The 24,241-nt window shown below is 36.6% G+C and overlaps 1 protein-coding gene across 1 annotated transcript in view; it reads right to left on the reverse strand.

Moving 5' to 3' along the window:
• LOC107981889 overlaps window positions 1-24,241 on the reverse strand; it is a 1,212,633-nt gene that overhangs the window by 203,548 nt on the left and 984,844 nt on the right. The window contains exon 11 of the mRNA XM_031924057.2: window positions 5,754-5,941. Coding sequence (XP_031779917.1) covers window positions 5,754-5,941 — 188 coding nt within the window. The remainder of the gene's footprint in view (window positions 1-5,753; window positions 5,942-24,241) is intronic.

Raw genomic sequence — 24,241 nt, forward strand, 5'->3', positions numbered from 1 at the left:
GATCGATAAAGTCGCGGAATTTTTTAGCATAAAGTTCCAGCTCAAAGATCTCGGTAACCTCAGTTTTTATTTGGGAATCGAGATAAGAAGAGACCAGGACGGCATTTTTTGTATGAAGCAAGAGAAGTACATCGAGAAGATTCTACAAAGATTCGGACTGCAAGATGCCAAAATCTCCAACATTCCGCTCGATCAAGGCTATATGAAGATCAAGGACGACGAAACGCCAATGCCTGAAAGCAAGCGTTACCAGCAGCTCATCGGCGCGTTATTATGTCTCGCTGTTAATACGCGGCCCGATATATCTGCTGGCGTAACCATTCTAAGTCAGAAGAATAAGGAGCCTACTACGGTTGATTGGAACGAGGCAAAGAGGGTCGCCCGCTACCTGTATGGCACAAAAGGTGCAGAGGTCCGGCTAGGTAAAAAAGGCGGCGCACCTACGCTAATCGGCTATGCGGACGCAGACTGGGCAGAATGCCGCATCGACAGAAAATCTAATAGTGGCTACATATTTCAATATTTCGGATCACCAATTAGTTGGGCATGCCGAAAACAGCCGTGCGTGTCATTATCATCAACAGAGGCCGAATACATTGCCCTCGCAGAAGCGACTCAAGAAGGGATATGGATCCAGCGCCTGCTTGAAGATGTCGAAGGAAGACCGCTAGATGAAACCTTGATCTATGAGGACAATCAGAGCTGTCTTAAGCTCTTAGATCATAAAAGGTTTAATCATCGCACGAAACACATCGATACGAAATATCATTTCGTTAAAAGTATTAAAGACCAGCAGCTGATGGATTATACGTATTAGGAAAGCCATTAGGAAAAATTAAATTAAGAAGGTTTGCAGAAATGTCAGGCATTATCAATTATTAGATCACCGATGTGTGCATCGATACGATACGTACACACACATAGCTCATAGCTGTACATGAGCGGAGTAGAGGTCCGAGGGTTGCTACCTGGGTTTTATTGCACCCGACCCACCACTGACGCGACACCCCCCAGCAGAGACGCAGAGGCACAGGGCCTCATTTCTTCAAGAACCGCAGACCAGCCACAACATCAGCGGCACAACAAGCTTTCTATATTTTGTTCACATAAAGTTTATTCAGTGTATTATTATTAATTCCCTAAAAAGTGTCACAATTATATTTTGCTCTTTTGTTACTAGTTTCTGTAATAACTCTGTAGTACGAACTCGGCTGTGTTATTTAAATAAAGTCTACATTTAAATAAAATCTGCATTTCACCCACTAGTGTGAAAATCAGGCGTTTCGCGCACGCTACGCAGCTAGGAGAAATCAAATTTCTCACACAGAGTGTTAAAATAGTATACTTCGATACAAGTGCGCGAAGTATACGATTCTCGCATAGGTCTAGTTGGTTGCCCGAGCGAAGCGACGGTGACAAAACACCCGTGCGAGGCTCGCTTACTCCGTGCACATGTATCGAACCATATTTTTTAACACGACGTGCGTGAAAAACGCGGTTTTCACGGGGCTCGTTTTTCGTGTAGAGTATGCGAAACAACGTTTTCATAACAACGACATGTTTCGCGCCATAAGTTTGTGAACCATGTCATCTGTTTAAGGAAATGCGATATGAAATGAATGCGATTGAAATTGATCGATGTAAAAATGTCGGTCTTACTAGTACAATGAAAGGTTATGTTTCCTCCAAGTCAGAGTAAATATAATGAGAATTCTGGATGGACTAATGTTTTATAAGAGGGGGTAATATCTGATAACAATGGAAATTTTGACATCACTATACCTCTGTCAATGATTTTTGGTTTGGCTGAAGACTATCGAAAAATTATTTTGAATTCTAAATATGAACTTATTGTCACAAGATCAAGGAGTCATATGATGCTATTATACAGGAGGCAATATGGCTGAAAATTGAGCTATATATGATAATTTTAAATTAACAATTTCTCGTATAGAGTGGCTTATGCCTTATGTAGTTTTGTCAGACAAAAGGAAAATACAACTTTATAACTACATTCAAAAAGATATACCCATTGCTATGAGTTTTCGGTCTTGGGAATTGAATATCCAGTACTTTCACGTACTACTCAGCATCTATGGCCCGTCAAAATATCAAACCAATTGGAAAAACCACGCTTTATTATCCTAGCCTCTTAAACTGCTAGGAAAGGACATAATAGGAAAAATTGTAGCCATTTTGATCGTTGTAAGATTAGCAATGTTAAACTTTTTCTCAACCCGCAGAATTATCTATACAATAATCTTAATCATGATATTGATAATAATCAATTTTCAATGTTGTATGATATGTATGCACAATTTCAAAGTGCTTATTATCATGAAAATATGAATTCTCATTTAAACAAGGAAGAATTCATCACATATGCACCGCTTATAGTTATTGACTGTTCCAAGCAGAATGAATCATTGAAACAAGCAGCTGTGGGTATATGTCTTGAGTTTGAAACGAAAGAAAATTTACCCGCTGATACAACAGCATATTGTTTAATTATACATGATCGCATTGTCAAGTATAATCCTATAAGTGGAGATGTTAAAACAATTATTTAATTTAAAAAATGTTCCCCAACCACCACTTTTTTCTCTATATAAAGCTATACAAATAACCATAAGATTTTAGTATGGTTGTGACTTTCTCCAAAATGAGTCGAAATAAAATTTCATATACACCTCTTGTTGAAGATAAGAACGCTAGAAAAGTACAAGATGGCAAACAATGTAATACATATCAAGGCGAGCCTTGCTCTAACTCTCCTGATGAAAGCGAAGAATGGAAAAATTATTTCAGCAAGTATTCCAGCAACACGAATTCCATGCCAGAACAACAAGGTTAAATCGGAAGCATCGGACTGTGGGAAAAAGAGAGTATAGATACATTGCGGAGAGCTCGGCACACTGTATAATGTGATGAAGAGCTGTCTTTAGCACGGGAGGGGGATTGCATCATTATATCCGTACCGCGTCATCAGATGTTTAAAAAATATATCTTACCAACATCGGATGCAAGCTGGCGTCATAAATCGGCAAAAAATTTGAATGCAGGCTGCCCACGTGTGACGTCGGTAAAACACATAAGAACAAATTTTTAAACTCTATACATGCATCGAATTCAAATTCTGGCTGCCTGCGTCGGACGTCGGACGTCAGTATGACAGATTTACCTGTCAGTAAGGCAAATTTACCGGTTACCGTCTGTCGGTATTCGGTTGAGTTGTAGCCGCTATGGCGCCGTAGCCGCATCAATTTCTCGATTCTGCTTCGGTCCAAGTGCGCATTCTTTTGCGTTACACAAACAGCTCTTTTATCTCTTATAGCATTAACCTCTATTTCCGTATCACTGTCGTCTCTACATGCAGCAGAGGTTAGGTGACAAACCCCTGCGGCTCCTAAGTGAGTTTGCCCCCCCCCCTCTTAAACTCCATGGGGCCAGCGACTGGGCTCTGTGGCTTGACCCGCTTGGGGTAGAAATGTTATTAACTCACTATCCATGTTTGATTTAGCTACACGGTTTTGTCCGTTTTAGCCTGTTTGGTCCACGGAGCATATTTTATTTCTGTTCTGCCTTTCGTTTGGTTGAGGAGACCTTGACGCGCCGATGAGCATTACCCTATCCGCTACCCAGGGGACGCGCTACATACGAGGTATCGGCATCTTCGTGTGGATGTGTATGTGGTGTGTATATGTGAGTGTATGTGAGTTTAATCTAATCTTCTTACAAGAGCACAGTACCTAATGTGAGAAGCAAAACGTTTCGTCTTAACCATTTCTTTCTATTGAACATACGTTATGAAATAATGCTTGCAATTAAATACTTAACCTGTAGCGCCATTGTGATAAATATAATGAATATGGTGCAGTCATGATACTAAAATCACCATTGAATTTATTTTTTACTGCTGATGATAACTAAATAAAGTAATTCATAGTAAAAATTTTAAGCATTTGACGATACTACAATTTTTCTACTCAGTTAAAATTTAAGTGATTCAAACGAAACGTCATTCAGACCGTGCAAACAAGATTAACACGATTGGCTGCGAAATCAATATGGCCTTATTTTAGTTCAATATATAAGAATTTAACAATGTCAAATTTGTATATTAAATACAAAATTTTGAATATTATGTGTATATTGAAATTGTAATAAAAGCCGATTACGTGGAAGCTAAGTACCAAGGACTTAGCTGCGTTGTTATTTTATTGTGCTCCCTCTCTCCTCTTTTTCAAAAAATGATTCTCTAGCTTTTTATGTTATAAAATAAGATTTTCATTTTTCATTAAACTCAAACAACTTTCAAAAACAATTATTATAGAAAGAAATTTGTATTGAGTAATAAAGTTAAAGCATCATGATATCAGTAAATTATTAACTGTGCTTTCAAAATTCAGATAATAGTTTAAGAAAGTATTATATTTATCATATAAAAAGTATAAGAGTTTTATTTAACTTTTTTCGGAAATCAACGATTTTAAATTTGTATGTTTTTTATTTCACGATAGGTACAATAAAGCAGTTTTAAAAAGTTTCAATAGTTCAAATATTTTTATCATTATTTTTGCTTACTCCTAAGAGGAAGCTTTGTAATAGTAAAATTTCCCTTTTCGCTGAAACTTCGTAGAAATGCATTTGGAGGTGTCTGGAGTACGAATCATGCGTTTTTAGAAAATGTCCGTGAGGATGGCTATGTGTGTGTATGTACGTATACCGTCATATTTCTAGAACTACGCAATCGATCGTAATAAAATTTGGCATGCATATATGTTTTCTAATTCTGAAAGTTTTTTTATGATCCTGACTATTTTATGGCCATATTATAGCCAGTTTTTGATTTTTGAAAAAATATTTTTGCTTTTCTTTGATGATATGATCTATACAATGTATTCAACAATTATGTATCTAAAAAAGCATAAAATGTCCTACTTTTTTCCGCAAGATTTTCCAGATTGACTGTCCTGTTCAATTTTTATAATAAAAAAGGTGATTTTTAAAATAAATTTAATATCTTCAAAACTAAATCGTCAAACGTTTTTAAAAAATGTATGACAATAATAAACGATTATATCTATTTGCTGTAAAAATTTTAAACCATTTTGATGGCTAGTTTTCAAGCTAAAAATAGAAAACTTAAAAAAAGGGTTTTTGATATCGTACGATTACGGAAGTAAAAATGCTTTGATTAGTTTGAAATATTGGGAAAATATCGATATTTTGATCACCTCAGCTAGGCTCTTTTTGTAGCTTATAAAACCGTTTAGTTTAAAAGATATCAGGATTCAAATTCTTTGTCTATCACCCTGTTTACCCTGTATAACGGAAAATTACTATTTCTGTTATTCCTTATAACTAGCTAACTAAAGTTCAGAATGTTTGAAGACAATTCATGATTTTATGAGATTATGAGGACCCTATGTCAAATATTGAGGTTTAATTTTTTTATGAAAATGATATGATTTGATATTGTGACGGGTGCTCCTTATGTAAAATAATTAAGATTGAAAGTATTTTAAAAATCATTAATATACTGTATATTTAAACAATATTTTATCTATTTGAACTATAAATTTTGTTGGAGGAAGCTATGTGCCAAAGAATTGGCAGCGGTTTTTATTCTGTTTAACTATGGTACGACTTTTTCGTATACAGCGTCAAATTATATATTATTTAAAAAACGTTGTGTTAATGAATTTGCAGCGTTCTTTTGGTACTAAAATTATAAGAAGTTTAAATATTACCGTCCTTTCATTTCGTCAGTTGGCCAATCATTATATCCCCATGGCATTTTTGTTGTTCCCAGAATTAATCCAAAAATAAATCCAAATAATATCGATAAACATATACCAAAACACAAACTTTTAAGACCAATAGATTGAAGTTCTTTATCAGCTATTATTGAACCAAATGTCAAAGACATAACTGGACCCTAAAAATTAATAATATAAGATCAATGATTTCTAGAATCAAAAATTATTTATTTTAATCAAAAGGAACAAATCATTTTATAGTACATTGCAATGCAAGCATACCAGTAGTATACGGACCCGTATATCGAGACGGGGCGTGGCCTAAGTGTGGAAGGAGATACAGTAGCACGTGTATATATATACAGAAGCACTTGTACATGTAAACGGTAATTAGGTCAATTATAATGATTTATGACCTGTACTGTTGACATACCTTAAGTATGTTAACAGTAGTTAAGTAGGTTACTTAAAATGATTAATGACCGCTACTGTGGTAAACAAGTGATAAAAAGTGTGTCGTCAATATGATGGGTGACCTACTTTTATTTTTTTATTTATAAATAATATATAAATAATTTTTAACATAACCTATTGAAACGGTCACCACTTTTCTCAGTCCTGTGCGCATAAATGAATTTAGCTTTTATTGAAGACTAGTTCACATTTGCTGATCTGCGTCATAATTATGACGACAGATCATAAATAGAAATTTGATTCTGTTGAAAAGTTTCGAGAAATAAATAATCACTTTGAAATTTGAATAATATATATTGAAAAAGGCTTGAGAGCCTAGTCGGCAGTGCGTCCGCTCTACTCGGAGTCTTGTAGTCGAGAGAGCGAGAACAGAGTATATAGTATATGTTCGGTGGATAGAGTATAGTTGCGAGGCATACGCGGTACGCTTGCTCTCGCGTGAGCTCGACTGACTGCACGAAATCGTCGCATCCCAATAGATGGCGCGATGTATACCATTTCGGAGTATTATCACGATTATAGAATTTACATATTACAACACGCCTCCTGAATTTTATAATCGTGATCTTTTTGCAAACATTATTTTATTTTTGCAATTTATAACAACCTTGACGCTTCATTGTTTCTCAAAAACTTGGTTCTGTCTAGACTTTTAATTAACATATCAGCTAAGTTTGAATTTAAATCTACTTTTACCATGTCAATTATTCCAGTTTCATAATTTTCATTTATGTAATGATATTGCACTTTGATGTGCTTCGAAGTTTTTGTTCAATTTCCGTAATTTGCAATAGCAATTGTACCTGAGTTATCCTCGAATATGTTTATAGGTTTATACAATTTTACATTAAACATTTCGTGTAAAAGATTTTTTGCTTCCTCCTAGAGGAAGCATTGTAATAGTGATTTTTTGAGTTTGTCTAGAAACATGTTAAAAATATGTTTTCATGATACGTGCACGAAAACGGCACTTTCCATGCATGTAAAATGAATGGAAAATCGAGTTTTGCTTAGCAGCGGGAAAAAACTACTCCTTTGGGAGGAAAAAACTTTTCCTCGTCTTTTCCTCCGAAGGGAGTAGTTTTTCCTCACTCCGCAGCCTATCCGATAGTTGTGTGTGTCTATATAAGTATTCTCAAAATATTCAAAGTTTTCAAAATTTTCAAGATTTAAAAAATTTTCAATATACTATTGTTTTACTTTAAAAAGTCCTTGAATTTTCCATTCTTTTCATATGCATGATAAGTGGCCTATTTGTGCACTTATCATAAAAAGTACGGTGTTCAACAAGGGGGAGGGGCTTTTTCCGACTCGGGTTATGTTGTGAGCACTCGTGTCCGTCTCGGGCGCCCACGGCGCCCGAGACTTCTACTCGTGCTCCACAATATACTATTTGATGTATTTTTAGTCGAAATATAGTGTTTTTGGAAAATGTCTGTACATGTGTGTGTGTAGACGGTTGTATACCGCTGTATCGCAGCTTCTACTTTGTGGATTTTAATCCACCAAGGCTCATTCTTTTTGTTTTTACTATAGCATAATGGGAAAAAAGTCCGTTTTTTTATTTTGTAGACGAGTTTTCTTTTATAGCTATTATTTAGTTTGGAGATTTCAGTTTTTTCTAATAAAGTTATTGAAAAAGTTCATGAAAGTAAATTACTAAATATGTACCTGACAACGAATAAAATTACCTATCTTTTTCCTGCAGAGAATTCAGATTATTGGTCGTCGTTCTTTTGTTATACGACAGAAAGTAAATTTTTTTTTAACTGTTACAACTCGATAATTACTCTATAGAACTTTAAAAAATAAGCATGATGATTGAGAATAATGAGAACTACTTAGTGTACAAATATCAAGTTATTTCATCAATTATTTCCCAAGAAAAATCTTAATTACTGAAAATCTCTTCCCAACGACAACTCTAGATTTTTAGATAATTAACACTGTACGCTATATCTTGCCTTGTGCCTGTACTTATATGTATATAATAATTCGACAAACAAATTTCTGTATTTTATATTTTCATCTATTTCACTAGCTTGTTCTAGTTTTAGATTAGACTTCATTGGAGTATCATACAGTTTGGCATTTTGCTTTGCTTTTATTTTCTACAGTATTCAAATCATCGTCGCTTTCATAATTGTTTATAAGATTTTCGAAATTTGTTTCATTATCTCTACTTGACTCTACATCGTTTTCACCAGTTTCGGATTCATTTTCCAATATTTTTTTTTTTCTTTATTTTCATATTCGCTATTTTTCAAATCTCTATCTTTTTCGTCATCAAGTTTTTCATAACAAATTAATTAAGTATTCTCTTCGACTACTTGAACATGTCTAGCATTAATTACTCTACCATTTACTAAAACTTTATAACCATTTTCTACATAACCTACTGGTACGCCTAATTGGACCTTATCGTCCCATTTGCTCTTTCTCAATGCTTCTGAAATTCTTACTAAAACTCGACTTAAATTTTTACATTATCTACATTAGGTTTTTTAGCGAAAAATATTTCGTAAGAAGTTTTATTCTCCGCTGTATTCGGAATTCTGCGATTTATTTAAGTACGCTACTGTTTTCATAATTTCCTGCCAATATCGTCTATGTATTTTGGCTTCACGCTTTAAACATCTGCCCATATCCATTGCAGATCTGTTATATCTTTCCGCTACTCTATTTAATTCATGGACGTAGGGTAGGCATGGCAATAATTCTATACCTTTAGATTTTACAAAATCATAAATCTCGCGATTTAAGTATTCTTTACCGTTGTCACAACGTAATTTCTTTACCTTTTTACTGAATTTATTTTCAACTAAATTAACAAAATTTTTTTAAACAACTTGCAGTCTCTGATTTATTTTTTATACAAAAAAATCTTGTGCATTTACTATAATCATCAACAAATGTAAAGAAATATTTTTCTCCACTATAACCAGTTGTGCTATCTGGACCATTTTAATCAATATAAATTAAATTCTAAAATTTCAGTAGTTTTTGTTCTATTATTTTCGAACAGTACATTTGCCATTTTATTCTCTATGCAATTTGCACATTTCATTTCAAAATTTTCTATTTCATCTGGCAAACCTTCAACTAATTTATTTTTTACTAATTTGTTTAAATATTTGAAATTAACATGGCCAAGTGCCCTATACCATTTTTCTTTATTAGTTAATTTTAATGAGTTACAAACATTTGTTTATTTTCCTTTCAATTATATGGCTTTTCATAACATCCAAATTATCTACTTTGTTTGCAACAGCTATCAATTCTCTAGACTGATTATAAATTTTTGCATTTTCATTTCTTGCTACTATCGTATTATTTTCTGTGATTTTAGAAAAACTTAATAGATTTCGCTCAATGCCTTTTACGTAATAAACATTTTTTTAATCAATATATTTTTCATTGTAATAATTTTTGAAACAGATTATAATTGTACCTATTTTTGTTGCTATTAGCATTTTACCATCTGGTAATTTTACATCTACTGGATTTTTCAAAACTACATAGTTTACAAAATATTTATCACTTTTTACAATGTGATCCGTACAACCGCTATCTAGCAACCAATTTATTACATTATAATTTTCACTATTTTTACTTTCACTTACACTGAAACTTGTTACCTGACTTGACTCCAAGTTGCACACCTGCGTTGTCCACGACTCGGATGAGTTGTTGCCCTGTTGATCTTCTGATGATTCGCTTCATGGTGGGCCTAATGAACCTCGTCCTCGACCAAGACGTCTGTTGTTTCCACCTCTGTAGTTGCCTCGTTGGTGACCTCGTTGACCTTGGTTGTATAGAGCACCTCGACCTCGGTTGCTCTGCTGTTGTGGTCTCGTACATTCATTTTTATAATGTCCAACTTTTCCACAGTTGAAACATTTACCTTTCGTTTGTGACGCAAAAGTACTGATCTCCTTGATCTTGGACTTTACATAGTCAACTTTCCTTTGATCTTCTGGGATAACATCTATAAAATCTCCAATATAACTGTAGCTAGGCAATAAATCTCTGAGCAAATATCTCAATTTTTCGACTTCTTCTAATTTTCCACCAGCTGATTTAAATTCGTTTGTTACTTTTTCGAATTCTACGAAAAATTCTTCACTGTATTGTAATTATTAAATTTAATTTCTTCAATTTTGCCTCTGCATATTATTTGCAAGGCTGTAGACTGAGACAAGTACATCTTGTCGAATTTTGTTATCATTTCAAAAGCCGTTTGACATTCGCCAACATACTCCAATTGTTTGTCCGAGATAGTACTAATTATCATGGTACGAGCTTTTAAATCAATCCTTTTCCAATCTGCTTCTTTGGCTTTGTACGTATTCGGCATTTTACCGAATGCTGGCTCTTTACACTCTTTATATTCAAGTAAAATCATTAACCTGATTTTCCAACTTAAGTAGTATGCACCATCAAAAATGGGCATCATTATGTCTTCAATTCTAGCTTGCTTATCCATTTCTTCTTCTTCAACTCTTATATTTGCGTATACTTGACTTTTTAGTATAATAACCTTCTTAAGTTCCTTCAACAATATTGTTCGAATCTTATTTTTTATTTTCGTGGTTAAATCAACTTCTTCAACTTCTAATTCGTGCTCTTGTTTCACTTTTTGCTTAAGCCACAAAAACGTGTACTTAACCTCAAAATTTGCCACGTGCTTTATACTAGCACTTCACCACGTATTTTACTCGCTGACTTTAATCCACTAACATCGCACTTAAATCTTGATTATTTTTCAAAAATCTTCATATTGTTTAATACCTGACAACTTTATCTTCGTTACTGAGCACATATTTTTTACTTTAACCCATTTTAACCGGTTAATCTTCACTTGAAATTTTTCTTCTATCGACAGACGTTTCGACACGAAAATTCGAAATTCCATGCTTCACATGCATATAATTTTTCCATAAATTTTGTCCTTTAATTTCATTGCTCAATTTTTCACTGTGCGATTCACTCTATCAACAAAAACCGTTAACTTCTTTTCCACGTAACTTTACTAACCTTACTTTTATGAAGAAATTATTTTCACATCTCCCCAGAAGGTTGATGTTAAAATTAGTTTGAAATACGAACCAGCTCGTGATACAATGTTGGAAAGGTTCGTAAAATAAATAATCACTATGAGGTTTAAATAATATACAATTGTAAAAGGCTTAAGAGCCTTGTCGGCAGTGCGTCCGCTCTACTCGTAGTCTTGTAGTCGAGAGAGCGAGAACAGAGTATACAGTATATGTTTGGTGCTTAGAGTATAGTCGCCAGGCATGCGCAGTATTCTTGCTCTCGCGTAAGCTCGTCTGACTGCACGAAATCGTCGCATGCCAATAGATGGCCCAACGTGTACTATATCATAATTATAGAATTTACATATAACAACAGATTATATGTTTGAAATATATTAGTATAACAAAAAAGGTCCGAGATACCAGGTAGTGGAAGAATGTACAATAATAATACTTTGTTATTTCATTTCAATAGCAAAAATAAATATATTCAATAAATAGTCTTTTAAGAGAGAATATTGTGTAAATTGCAAATAATCTTGGTAACAGAAAAATGTATGTATTCGCTTTGACTTTACAATATATTTGTAGATCGATACGCTTTACGTTTGCGTTATCAAGTGGCGCGGTAGCGCCGAGAAGGCGAGTTTGAGAAACAGACGAAGCCGCGGCGCCCGTGACACTATTTAGTTCTATATTTATGTTCGGATTTTTCGTTATACAAAAAAAAAAATGCTTATCATTACTGTTGGTAAGGTTTTTTGGCTTATTAGAATATTTTCTGAGCTAAGCTATGATTTCCAACAAAAATATTAGTGAAAAGGCTGCTTATTTTTATAATATATGAGTGTATAACCCACAAATGCTAAAATCACGTGTTTCTTCTTAAGCCCGAAATATGACCGTTAAGTTTGCCGCAAGAAGTGTTAGGACCGTGAAGTTGGCCGCAAAGCTATATCCAGATGGGAATTGCTTTTTCAAGAAAATATAATAATATATTACGATATTTAGAATTGAGAGGTTGCCGGTGCATACGCTGCGTTCCGGAGCTGTAACAGTAACTAGCTTGCCAGGGTAGCCAATGACAAGGTTCAGGTTGTTTTCAGTATCTTGGTATAAAAATCATTCAAGTACGTTGTCTTGGTGTACAGGGTGGCTGATGACGAGGTCTAGGTGAAGCGCTTCGTGGTTTTTAGTGTCTAGGTGTAAAAATCATTTAAGGTCCGTGTCCAGGTGTACAGGGTGGACAATGAAGAGGTCGAGGTGGTGCGCTCTGTGGTTTTTGGTGTCTAGGCAAATAAATCATACGAGGATGGCGTCTAGGTGTACAGGGTGGCTGATGACGAGGTCTGGGTAGTTCACACTGTGGTTTTTGGTGTCCAGGTGTAGAAATAATTTAAGGGTGGTGTATATCAGAAAAATCAGTGATTTCATGTTAGTGATAAAAATGTTACTGTAACGGTAGGACTTTCCCCGGGTGCTGGGAATTCAATCGGATCCAGGATTTGGATAGGGGAAAGGGGTAGTAATGAGTATATTTGTATATATCAATAACAATATTAAAGTTTATTTTGTAACAAAACAATGGTTCAGGCGTTTAGATGTTAAATCCCGTCTGAAACAGAAATCAAGTATGCGATTTGTTTAGAATATTTCGCCTTTACAATCAGGATTGTTTAAACTAGAGCGGTTAACAATATGTTGGCGAGACTACGTATTTACGGTTTAATAACTATAAGACGGCTACGTCGATCCGAATGCGCCGCATAATAACGGTTCCGATCGCCTTGTGTGCGCACAGTTGCGGTCGGGATGGTTTTACGGTGTTTTGAAGTTATCCCTTGGACTCGTAGAGTCGTGAGCGCGCGGCTCTATGGATCCTCGTTGCTCGTCTTGTTCTTCCCTTTGCCCTATGTGCACACAGTGACAAAGGGAGTCGTGAGATGTCGGCATAAAGATTGTTTCGGAGGTTAACAGTTAATCTTTGATTTACCAGGACGTGAGCGCACGAACTGGAGAATCGTTGGCGAGAATATTGCTACTTCCCCAACCCTGTGTGCTCAAAGTGGCAGAGGGAGCAGCAATGCTTCAGGACGTTGGTTTGAAGGTTTCGGTGACGCTGGGTATCGTCCACGTGTGCTCATGTATACGAGACTCAGTGTCGTTCGGATGTTCGGGGCTGTCTCGTGTGCTCACGACGGCAATCCGGAGTTTTGAGTTTTGGCGCGGCTAACTAGTCATCACGTGCGCTCACGAGACGATTTCGTCGACGTAGGTCTATCTCTTGCGTTCCATGCAGTAACATGTGCTCACGATACTGCCTGGAGTGGAGCTCAAGTAGAACTGCCCGTTGTGCCGCGCTGTCAGCCTTATAATGGCGCGCGGTGCGTATGTGTATAGGTGTGTTCGCGGTGCACTGCGTGCGCCGCTCTTGTCGCTTGGCACGTCGCGGTTGAGTTGCTCGGTGGCCGCCGCAGTCCGCGCTCATGCAAACTCGCCTTTCGGTTGGTGCGCACGCGCTCATTTTGCGTCTTGCGAACTCCCCTTTCGCTCGTTTTACGCGCGCGCGCTTGCCTCGCATGCCGAGTCTATTGCGGCCGCTTTCACACATGTTTATGTGCGAGACTCGTGTCTCGTCACATTAGAAAAAAGCTGTGGTTGAAAGGTGCTAAAGATGCTTATATTCTATTTATACGACGTTGAATATGAAATACTCAAAAAAATTTACTAAAAAGGATTGAAATCTCTAAAAGTCAACTTTTAAAAAAGTAAAAGGTTAGGCTAGTTTAATATATTCCGCTACGAAATTACAGATAGAAAGAAACTGAGATCAATCAAACAAAGTCAAGTTTATTATATTTAATCGTAACGAAGCAAGGAAGAACTCTCAAGATAATTACTACGTAACTTGCCATGCCCGTTTTATTCTGTGTATTGGTGAACAACTAAAATTTTCTTTTTATATATTCAAACGTCATACAAACACCATAAGTACAATAAAACGGGCATGGCAAGTTAGGTAGTAATTATCTTGAGAGTTGTTCCTTGCTTCATTACGATTAAATATAATAAACTTGACTTTGTTTGATTGATCTTAGTTTCTTTCTATCTGTAATTTCGTAGCGGAATATATTAAACTAGCCTAATCTTTTAGTTTTTTAAAAGTTAATTTTTTTCAGAGATTGAATCTAGAATAGAATCTTATAAGTAAGACGGATATTTGAGTTTATTCTTAGTTTTTCTATCTGATACGCTTTAGATGCGTTATCAGATTCGACACGAAAAATTTATAAGTATTTTGAAGTACGGAAATGTTTCTAAGTTTTACTTACTTAAGGCGTAAGTTGCTCAAGAACAGGGACTAGGCGCTTTAGTTGCGCTGGCGCTTAAGTTACGTTTTGGCTAGTGAGCTCAGATATCCCGTACAGGTCCTTATATAGGCAGCGGAGAGAGCGGGTATCGAGCTGCCGAAAAAATGATCACATCTATACTTGCACACGTACATTTACACCTATAATACATAAGTCATTCACACAAATATATCCTTATGCGCTCGCTACTCCTACTCTTCTGTCTTATTTATATAGTGAAATGTCATGAATTTTGGTCAATGATTTTACAAGGTATATACATGTTTTTTTTCGATAAAAATGGTGTATATTTTCAGAAGATATTTTTTGTTTCTTAACTTACGTGAGAAGAAAACATTTATTTGGTCGAATATTCTGTTGTTTTTTTGCAGGATTTAACCCAGACTGGACCCCTTAATAAAACTTTTTAATATCTTTTTTATTGATCATTATTTTTTTTTTCAAATTACATCAAATCAAAAATTTTTTGGTAAGAAGAATATCTTTTTGTTTTTTGCAGCATTTAACCCAGGCTTGACCCCTTAATTTGCTGTAGCTGTCTGTCTCTGGACATAAATAGGTGTATTCGTTTATTGCCTCTAATTTCAGCTCTTGTCCCTTCTTTCAGTTTATACATGGTCTGCGACGTGGTTTGAAGAGATGACCGAGGAATTTTAATCTATTTTATAGCACTGCGTGGCATAAATCCGCATTTATGTCACGCCTATCCGTGGCATAAATAGTGCTTGATTGGATCGTGCATATCACCCTCGCTACGCTCGGGCACTAATCTCGCGGTGGAAAAAAGGACAAATAAGGCCACGGATAGGCGTGACAGCAGACTTATGCTAGTCAGTGCTATAAAATATCGTACGATATACGCGTCATAAGTCGATTCTCATTTCAGCACTCGCTACGATTGGGCGCTTATACACGCCATGCCGTAAAGTACGACTTATGCCACGAGTATCGTAATGTTCTATTATTGATGATATTGCTTAGTTTGAGAGGAAATAAAAGGTGTCCTACTGCACGGTATCGCGAAGTCTACTCTAAATTTCTGCTTTGGGAATTGAATAATGAACACAGCTATTTAAATTTTAATTTTTATATTAAGTAATTACTATTTTAAATACATGAAAATCGTACAATGAGTTGAAAAAATGCACACACACACACGCGCGCGCGCGCATGCATACGCACTCACACTAGATCCGCACATACAAAGACAGTTTTAAAAAATTACCTAATTACAAACAACCGACACATTTCTACAGGCAAGTTACTCGTTGCTGTCGCAATTAACGTGTGGATCCACCTCTAAGTACTCCGGATATCAGCTCTTTGGGTAGTGTTGGCATCCTGTAGAAATCAAGGGGGACGTGGCGTGCTGGTGTAGTGGCAGTATCGTTGACGTTATCGTCGTCGTCGTCGTCGTCGTCGTCTGCTAATGGTGGAGGCCATATCTAGGATATATGGGCAGAGATGTCCTTTGCCCTTCCAGCAGCAAAATAAAAGACACTTCCAGCTCTGTTGCCAAAGGTCGTGTTCGGATGATTTCGAAAAGCACAATCTGCGGTGCACATTGATAGAGGCTAGAGTAGCGCTTCGCTCATCTTCTTGCTGTCTTTTTTTTGCCTAAGCGCCGATAAGTCTAGTAGTCGCAGTTCGTAGCGTTACAGCTGGCCGTTAATTTTTTCCAGGGCCCGTTTTTTCGCTTTGATACTAGCGAGAAGTGCATCACGGTGGGCTATTATTCTCTTTAACTCTGCCATAGTGGTGGCCACGTGTGTGCGCTCTGTTAGAACTCGGTGCGGACTAATCGGTGCAAGCCCCGTCATAAACGTAAGTCGTCGGCGTGAGCAGAAAAAATTCCTGCACGTGGGTACGAGCCCGTTGCTAACGCTATATTTAAAGTGATTTATTGAATTACGCAAATTACTTGAGATCTAACGCCAACGCGAAGTGGTTATCAAAACTCCTCGTGAGTGACTGAATTGAACTGAAAACTCGGCCTATGGAATTTTGAGGCTTGAGTCGTAAAAAACGAGGGTTATAACTTGTTGGACCCGTAGCATGCGTACGAGCGCGCGCGCATTTGCGGACTCAGAGCAGCGTGGACGGCGCGAACCAAGTCATAAACGTAAGCTGTTTGTGTAAGCGGAGAAAATTACTGCAAAAGCCCGTGTCTCGTCGTCTTTTAATGGCGCACATTGTTTTAAATACGGGACCGTTAGTCCAATTGATTTAAGGTAAAATGCCCAGTACCCGGACAAAAATGAAATTCAGACCTATGCTTGGACACTTAAAAATGAATTGTAACGATAAATTAAACTATACAACGTCAAAAAACAAAATGGATTATTATTGTTAATACTATTTTTAATAACATACTTAAATTTTGTATTAATTTTGAACATAATTCAATAAAAATAAACGAGTTGAAATTTTGCCATAAGCCCCATAAGAAAAGCGTAATTTTCGTCCACTAGTTTTACATGTTTGAAAACTGTTTAATAAGAATAACAAATTATCTGAAATACGTATTACGTACGTAATACTTTTATTTTGTAGCTCTTGCACTGTGGAATAACTTTTCCATTTAAATAATGTTAAAAAAAATTATTCAAGCCGAAATTAGCTGTCTAAGTTTACCTCACATAATCGGAGTAGTCGGACAGCGCGGTGATCGTGTCCAACTTTAGCTCATATACAAAGCTAGTACATGGACACATGTTTCGCTTTATTTTCACCTGGTATTTATGATAAAACTGTTGTTCTGTAATTGTAAATAATCTCAAGAAAAAAATATTGTGTATCATTGTGCAACTTAACCTACAAATCTACAAACGGAGTGTTACCCTTGGAAGACAACCTAACTGTACTAAAGAGTGGAACTTTACCGCTTATACGAGACAAAATGCATAGTTTTTCTAAATGAATAATAAATTTAAATTAAATCAATTTGCATAATGTACAAGCCCTATCGGGTATTACTTCTATAAATCGCTAAGCAATCATTATTAGATTAATTGTCAACTAGGAAGTACATATAAAACTGCTATCCAACTACTCCGATTAGGCATTGTCCATGTACTGCGATGATAGTCCAACTTATGGGTTAAAAACTGTCCTAGTACTATAGTAATCGCAAACGCCTGTCCAACCGCCCCGGTATTTTAGCATTAATTAAAACCGACTATTTAAATAGAAAAAAAGTTTATATAAAAAAATTGTTGGTGTCTATCGATAGGAAATTATCTAAGCTTCACGTTGGTGCCAAAGATTCTTTCATGGTTCTATTTATATATACACGATTTACAATTTTCTAAAAAGTTCGTAAAATTTGTCCAGGTGCTGGGCATTTTACCTTATTAGTATACATAAGATACTTTAGATCCAACGCTAATGAGGACTTATTAGAAAAATAGAGTTGCCCTCGTGAAAGACCGAAACAAGAGGCTCAATGTTTGAGGATTATTGCTCAGGTCTTTCGAATTTAGGGCTTGAGTCGTAAAAACGGGTTATGATTTGTGGAGCAACAGTATGTGAACTTGCGCTTGCCTCGGGTTTAAGCCTCTTTCTCTTTATCCTAGGTTAATGACTGGTACGTGCCTAAAGAGCAAACAGCGCTACTACTGATTGGAATTTTTTCATCGGCTGTCGATCGAAAGAATCTCTCATGTTTGGGCTTAATATGTTCGAAATCTTAGAAAGACTTATTGATGGGACCTGCTAGCCTTTCGGCCACATGGTAATTTTTTGCAACGGTGTAGGCGTTTTTTCCGAGGAAAGCGGAAAAATTGCTGTGATTTGCGGAGATGTCATTGCGAGGAGGATCTTCTTTTTTTCATAACCAGGTTTTCCAGAGTTTGTCTCCCTCTCTAGACCTTTTTGGGCTTCCATAAAACTGCTCTGAGCGGGCGTCACGGCATCAGTCATCTAAAAATGCACGTCATTGATAGACAGGCTATTTCAAATGAGAGTACTGAAATACGTGAAGTTCGCGCTGCAGTGTTGTGCATTGCTGACGCCATCAGGGTGCATCACCAGGTGGTGTTTCGGCGCTGTAACCGTGTGTGGTACAGGTGAGTGGAACGTATGTGCCAAAATCAGTTTGCAGCGGGAGTTGCGATTTCGCGATAACCGCAGTCCAGTGTCTGACGGCATTCTTCGAGGATTATGGTGAGTTTTTCTTTAATTTTTGTGATTGTTTGATTAAATTCTTTTTTAATGTTAATAAAAAGAGTGATTTTGAAAGCATTTCACTATCTTCTCGTGGATTTTGAGAGAGAGAGAGAGAGAGAAAGAGAGAGAGAGAGAGAGAGAGAGAGAGAGAGAGAGAGAGAGAGTTGAGTGCGAGTATCAGGAAAAAAGGGCATCCTACTCGAGCGCGAAAAAATCTCTAAAAATCGGGGGCTGCGAACGGCTGCTAAGAGCTTCTCAAGCTTCTCGTAGTGGAGAATAAGAAAGTATTGAGCATACTTGTTGTCAGTGAGAAATTATTATATGTAAACTGGCAATTTATAGACGATGCTGTTGAACCCACAGCTTATACGAGTGTCGTTATAGCTGCGTATACAACTGCACAGGCGCATCTTAAATTGTACAGTTATTCAGAAAAGAAAGGACGATTAAATAAACGCCCAGGGGGCAGAATCAGTCCGCCTCAGCTTACAGCATATAAAGCTCAAATTATTTATCTGTGCGTGCTGCCCCGATTTCTACAAGCATTTTAGCAAAGCACAGAAGGACTTCGCCACTCTCCGCGGTCCGTCAAAACGAAGACGCTAAGCAGTCGTGAGAACATTGGGTTATCGACTAAGACCTTTGTCGTTGCAGAAACGACATTTTGTCGACTGGGAGTGATTCACGCGACAGCCCGATGCTTGGCAGGGCTAAAGCGAATATTACGCTCCAGTGGATCACACCCATGTCACAAATTCATAGCACTATCACTCAAAAGAAAAGCTATTACGTGACTATTTATGTGTTTAACGTACTAAGCAATGCTCTCAAAGCCCTAGATTTAAGTAAAGTCGCAATGAAAAAGATATTAAAAAGTTTTATTAAGGGGTCCAGTCTGGGTTAAATCCTGCAAAAAAACAAAAGAATATTCGACCAAATAAATGTTTTCTTCTCACGTAAGTTAAGAAACAAAAAATCTTCTGAAAATATTTACACTATACACTATTTCTACCGAGAAATATCATATATATATATATATATATATATATATATATATATATATATATATATATATATATATACTATACAAGATCACTGACCAAAATTCATGACATTTTACTATATAAATAAGTGTTTTTAGTCACTTGCCACGGCTTTCTGAAAGATCTGGACCGTCTTATTTACTTTACCCAGGCTTGAAATGTGCCTTAAACATGTTCTCTCAGACCTAATGAAAGACACTTCTAAAAAATATTAATTAAATGTTGTTAGTAACAAGTACAGTGTGATAAATATTAAATAAATTTATTAGCTAGGTATACAACGTATGGATAATAATATTTAATTAATATTTTTTAGAAATTTCTTTCATTAGGTCTGAGAAAGCATGTTCAAGATACATTTTAAGCCCGAATAGAGTAAAGAAGACGGTCCGGATCTTTCACAAAGCCATGACAAGTGACTAAAAACACTTATTTATATAGTAAAATGTCATGAATTTTGGTCAGTGATTTTGTATATTATATATATGATATTTCTCAGTATAAATAGTGTAGTGTAAATATTTACAGTAGATATTTTTTGTTTTTCAATTTACGTAAAAAGAAATCATTTTTATCAGACGAAAATTTTGTTGTTTTTTTGTAGGATTTAACCCGGGCTGGACCCTATAAAGAAAACATAGTGTAGGTCAGACTTTTACCAATGTGACCTATGTCCATGATTATTAGTACGTAAAGTTCTAAGTTTAAAGTTTTCATTTGTCCATTCTTATGTACAGGAAACTTGTTTGCCTCTATATGATGCCTGTAAAGGCATATGTATTATGGATTTAATAAATATATATATATATATATATATATATATATAGATATATATATACATAAAGTGAACAATATATACAGGGTGACCCAATTTAAACGGGCACCGCCCATAACTCGTCAGGGACAGCCACAATCGAAAAAATGGTAGAGACGAAAGTTGTAGGATATCGAATGGGCAACCCGATGGTGAACTTGGATTTGACCTTGAATGCGTTATTCAAGGTCATTTGAAGGTCAACTTTGGATTTTTAAATAGGAACCCCATTCTTTTATTGCGGGAATGGAAAGAGCGGTAAATTTTACGTTCAGAAAGGTATGTTCGGTTGCGGCACTGAAGGTCATCGCAAGGTCATGCAGCCAGAATGAAACCCCGCCTACGTAATTCCTCTAGCAACGCCAAATTAAAAAAATTGGTAGAGATTAAAGTTGTAGGCTATCGAGGGGACAACCCGATGGTGACCTTGGATTTGACCTTGAACTCGTTTTTCAAGGTCATTTGAAGGTCAACTTTGGATTTTTAAATAGGAACCCCATTCTTTTATTGCGGGAATGGAAAGAGCGGTAAATTTTACGTTCAGAATGGTATGTTCGGTTGCGGCACTGAAGGTCATCTCAATGTCCTGCAGCCAGAATGAAACCCCGCCTACGTAATTCCTCTAGCAACGCCAAATTAAAAAAAAGTGGTAGAGACCAAAGTTGTTGTATAGGGGGGGGGGGGGGAGAATTGTGATCTCGAATTTGAGCCAGTCCTACAAGGTCATTTCAAGGTCAAATTATTTTTTTTCAAACTTTACTTTTACTTTGTATCCGAGATGAAATCCCTTCTTAGATGTTCTCTGTCCAGCGGCCAAGACGCAAATGAGCCCTCGCTAGCGTCCAAACATAAGTCTCGCTATTCCCCGAATGATCCCTTCCGACGGTTAACTTGCGAATGACTCCTCTAGGTGGTCGCCACCTACCTACCCGAACTCCTGATGTGCGAAAAATAAAAATGGCTCCCGAAATAAGCCTTTTAAAATAAGTCCCGCGCTCAGTCTTGCCACCGCGACTCCGTCGAACCTTCCCCTACGACGCTTAACTCACGAATGATTTTCAAGCAGGCGCCCCGGCCCCGCGCCGTACCTGCCGCCCGAACTTTCGATTTGCAAAAATAAAAATAGCCTCCGAAAATTGTCGAAAGAGTCTCACACTCGGCCTTCCGCCAAAAATATTATTTTTTTAATTTGGCGTTGCTAGAGGAATTACGTAGGCGGGGTTTCATTCTGGCTGCAGGACATTGAGATGACCTTCAGTGCCGCAACCGAACATACCATTCTGAACGTAAAATGTACCGCTCTTTCCATTCCCGCAATAAAAGAATGGGGTTCCTATTTAAAAATCCAAAGTTGACCTTCAAATGACCTTGAAAAACGCGTTCAAGGTCAAATCCAAGGTCACCATCGGGTTGTCCCCTCGATAGCCTACAACTTTAATCTCTACCAATTTTTTTAATTTGGCGTTGCTAGAGGAATTACGTAGGCGGGGTTTCATTCTGGCTGCATGACCTTGCGATGACCTTCAGTGCCGCAACCGAACATACCATTCTGAACGTAAAATTTACCGCTCTTTCCATTCCCGCAATAAAAGAATGGGGTTCCTATTTAAAAATCCAAAGTTGACCTTCAAATGACCTTGAAAAACGCGTTCAAGGTCAAATCCAAGGTCACCATCGGGTTGCCCCTTCGATATCCTACAACTTTGGTCTCTACCATTTTTTCGATTGTGGCTGTCCCTGACGAGTTATGAGCGGTGCCCGTTTAAATTGGGTCACCCTGTATATTGTGAGGCTATCGCTCGTTTAAAATTACAAAAGATGTTAAAATGAATCTATCGGTCTATATGAGCACAATTAATTTTGAAATAATAGGATATGACACTGTTTATTCTCAAAATTTGGATCTTGAACAGGCATACCTTTCAAAAATAAATAAAAATCTCTGCGTTTCGTCCCACCGTCAGATTGGACTCTTCGCTAAGGATCTGATGGCTTCCTAAGACGCCTGCCGCCTTGTCAGGTATGCCTGTTCAAGATGTCAAATTTTGAGAATAAACAGTGTCATAGCCTATTATGGGAAATTTACTTGGATACTTTAAGGCCACGACACGACGAGACGGGGACCTAGGCGAAAGAGCCCAAACGGCGAAAGAGCCCAGCGCCCAGAGTGGTAGAGCGCGCGGCGGGGAAACGAGGCGGTGCTGGCTCGCCGCGACGACTCTCTCGCCAGTGTCTTTTGCAACAGCGCTTCTTTGCGCATCTACCTTACTGGCAGGCCGACAGGTCCAAAGACTTGCATTTCTCTTACACCGCTTATTGTAATGTATCGTAAAAAGTTGCGGCTAGTACTCGTATAAATGAAAAAATATACAACATGAAAGGAAGACTAGCAGAAATGAGTTTGAAAACTCTTAAACTGTCGTGCGCCACGGACTACGAATTTCGGCATTTTAAATTCTTTTGAATAAATAATTCAGACAGAAATTATAAAATAAGCAAGCAGCAATGCGTCCTTAAAAAACGTGTACAGGACAATAAAACTGCTCTGTAAATATCTTAAAGAATAATTGAAAAATCTCTTTACCTCGTTTAATGATGCACATTTAAAAAAAGCCAGCATTTATTTTAGGAAAGTATTGTTGAATAGGGAAGGATCCCTGCTCGAAGCGACTTTTCAAGCTAAGTTCAAATCTACAATTTATACTTCACGCGTTGCTAACGAGTTTTAAATTCACTTCATGCGCAAAACTTAATACTATGAGGTTCTATAGACGCGAAGAGTAGTGACTTATTGAAACTGAAGAAATAATCCTTTTACCGATTCGCTCCGGACATTATAATTCATCATTTCACGTACTCGATCCAAATAAAAGCAATGGTGACAATCCGGGGAATCTATTCTTGTTTTTTTTTTTTTGAAAATCCGAAATTTTTGCACCTTTGACCATAGTGTAGTTGCGATGAGGTAATTGTACGGGAAATTGAAACAGTCATAATTTATATTAATCGAAATAATAATACTTTTGCGTCGAGACTTTGTATATGAAAGTATAACTTACAAGAATATGTCCGAACATCGGAGAATGGTGGGCGAAAGCGAGGAAAGCAACTCCGAAACGTGAATTTCTACAACCGGCTACCCCTCGCACTGATAATTTTTAGAAAATAGTACAATTTGAATAATTTACCGATTCATCGCTAATATCAGCATCCACAACTTTACATTATACTGCAAAGTATAAAACAGAGCAAGACTGACTTTTAAGTCAATAATTATTTCACACAGTTTCAGAAAAAAGTAAGGAATGACAAGTAATAAAATTGTAAATAATAATTTATTTTCCACTGTAGGAATACAAATTTTTCGGAGTATTCGCCAAGAAATGTCCATGTTTCCGTAGTATACTTCAATTACTTTCTTCTTCCAAATATTTAAAAGTTTATCCAAGCATATTAGGTAAAGTCTGTTAGTAGCTGTAATTAATGATGATACATTTTAATAACGATTTCTATATAAAATAATAAAAATGTGTGTAATATGTAAATGAGTTATTATCATAAAAGAAAAAATTTA

Source organism: Nasonia vitripennis (genome assembly GCF_009193385.2).
Source record: "Nasonia vitripennis strain AsymCx chromosome 2 unlocalized genomic scaffold, Nvit_psr_1.1 chr2_random0004, whole genome shotgun sequence".
NCBI classification, from domain to species: domain Eukaryota; kingdom Metazoa; phylum Arthropoda; class Insecta; order Hymenoptera; family Pteromalidae; genus Nasonia; species Nasonia vitripennis.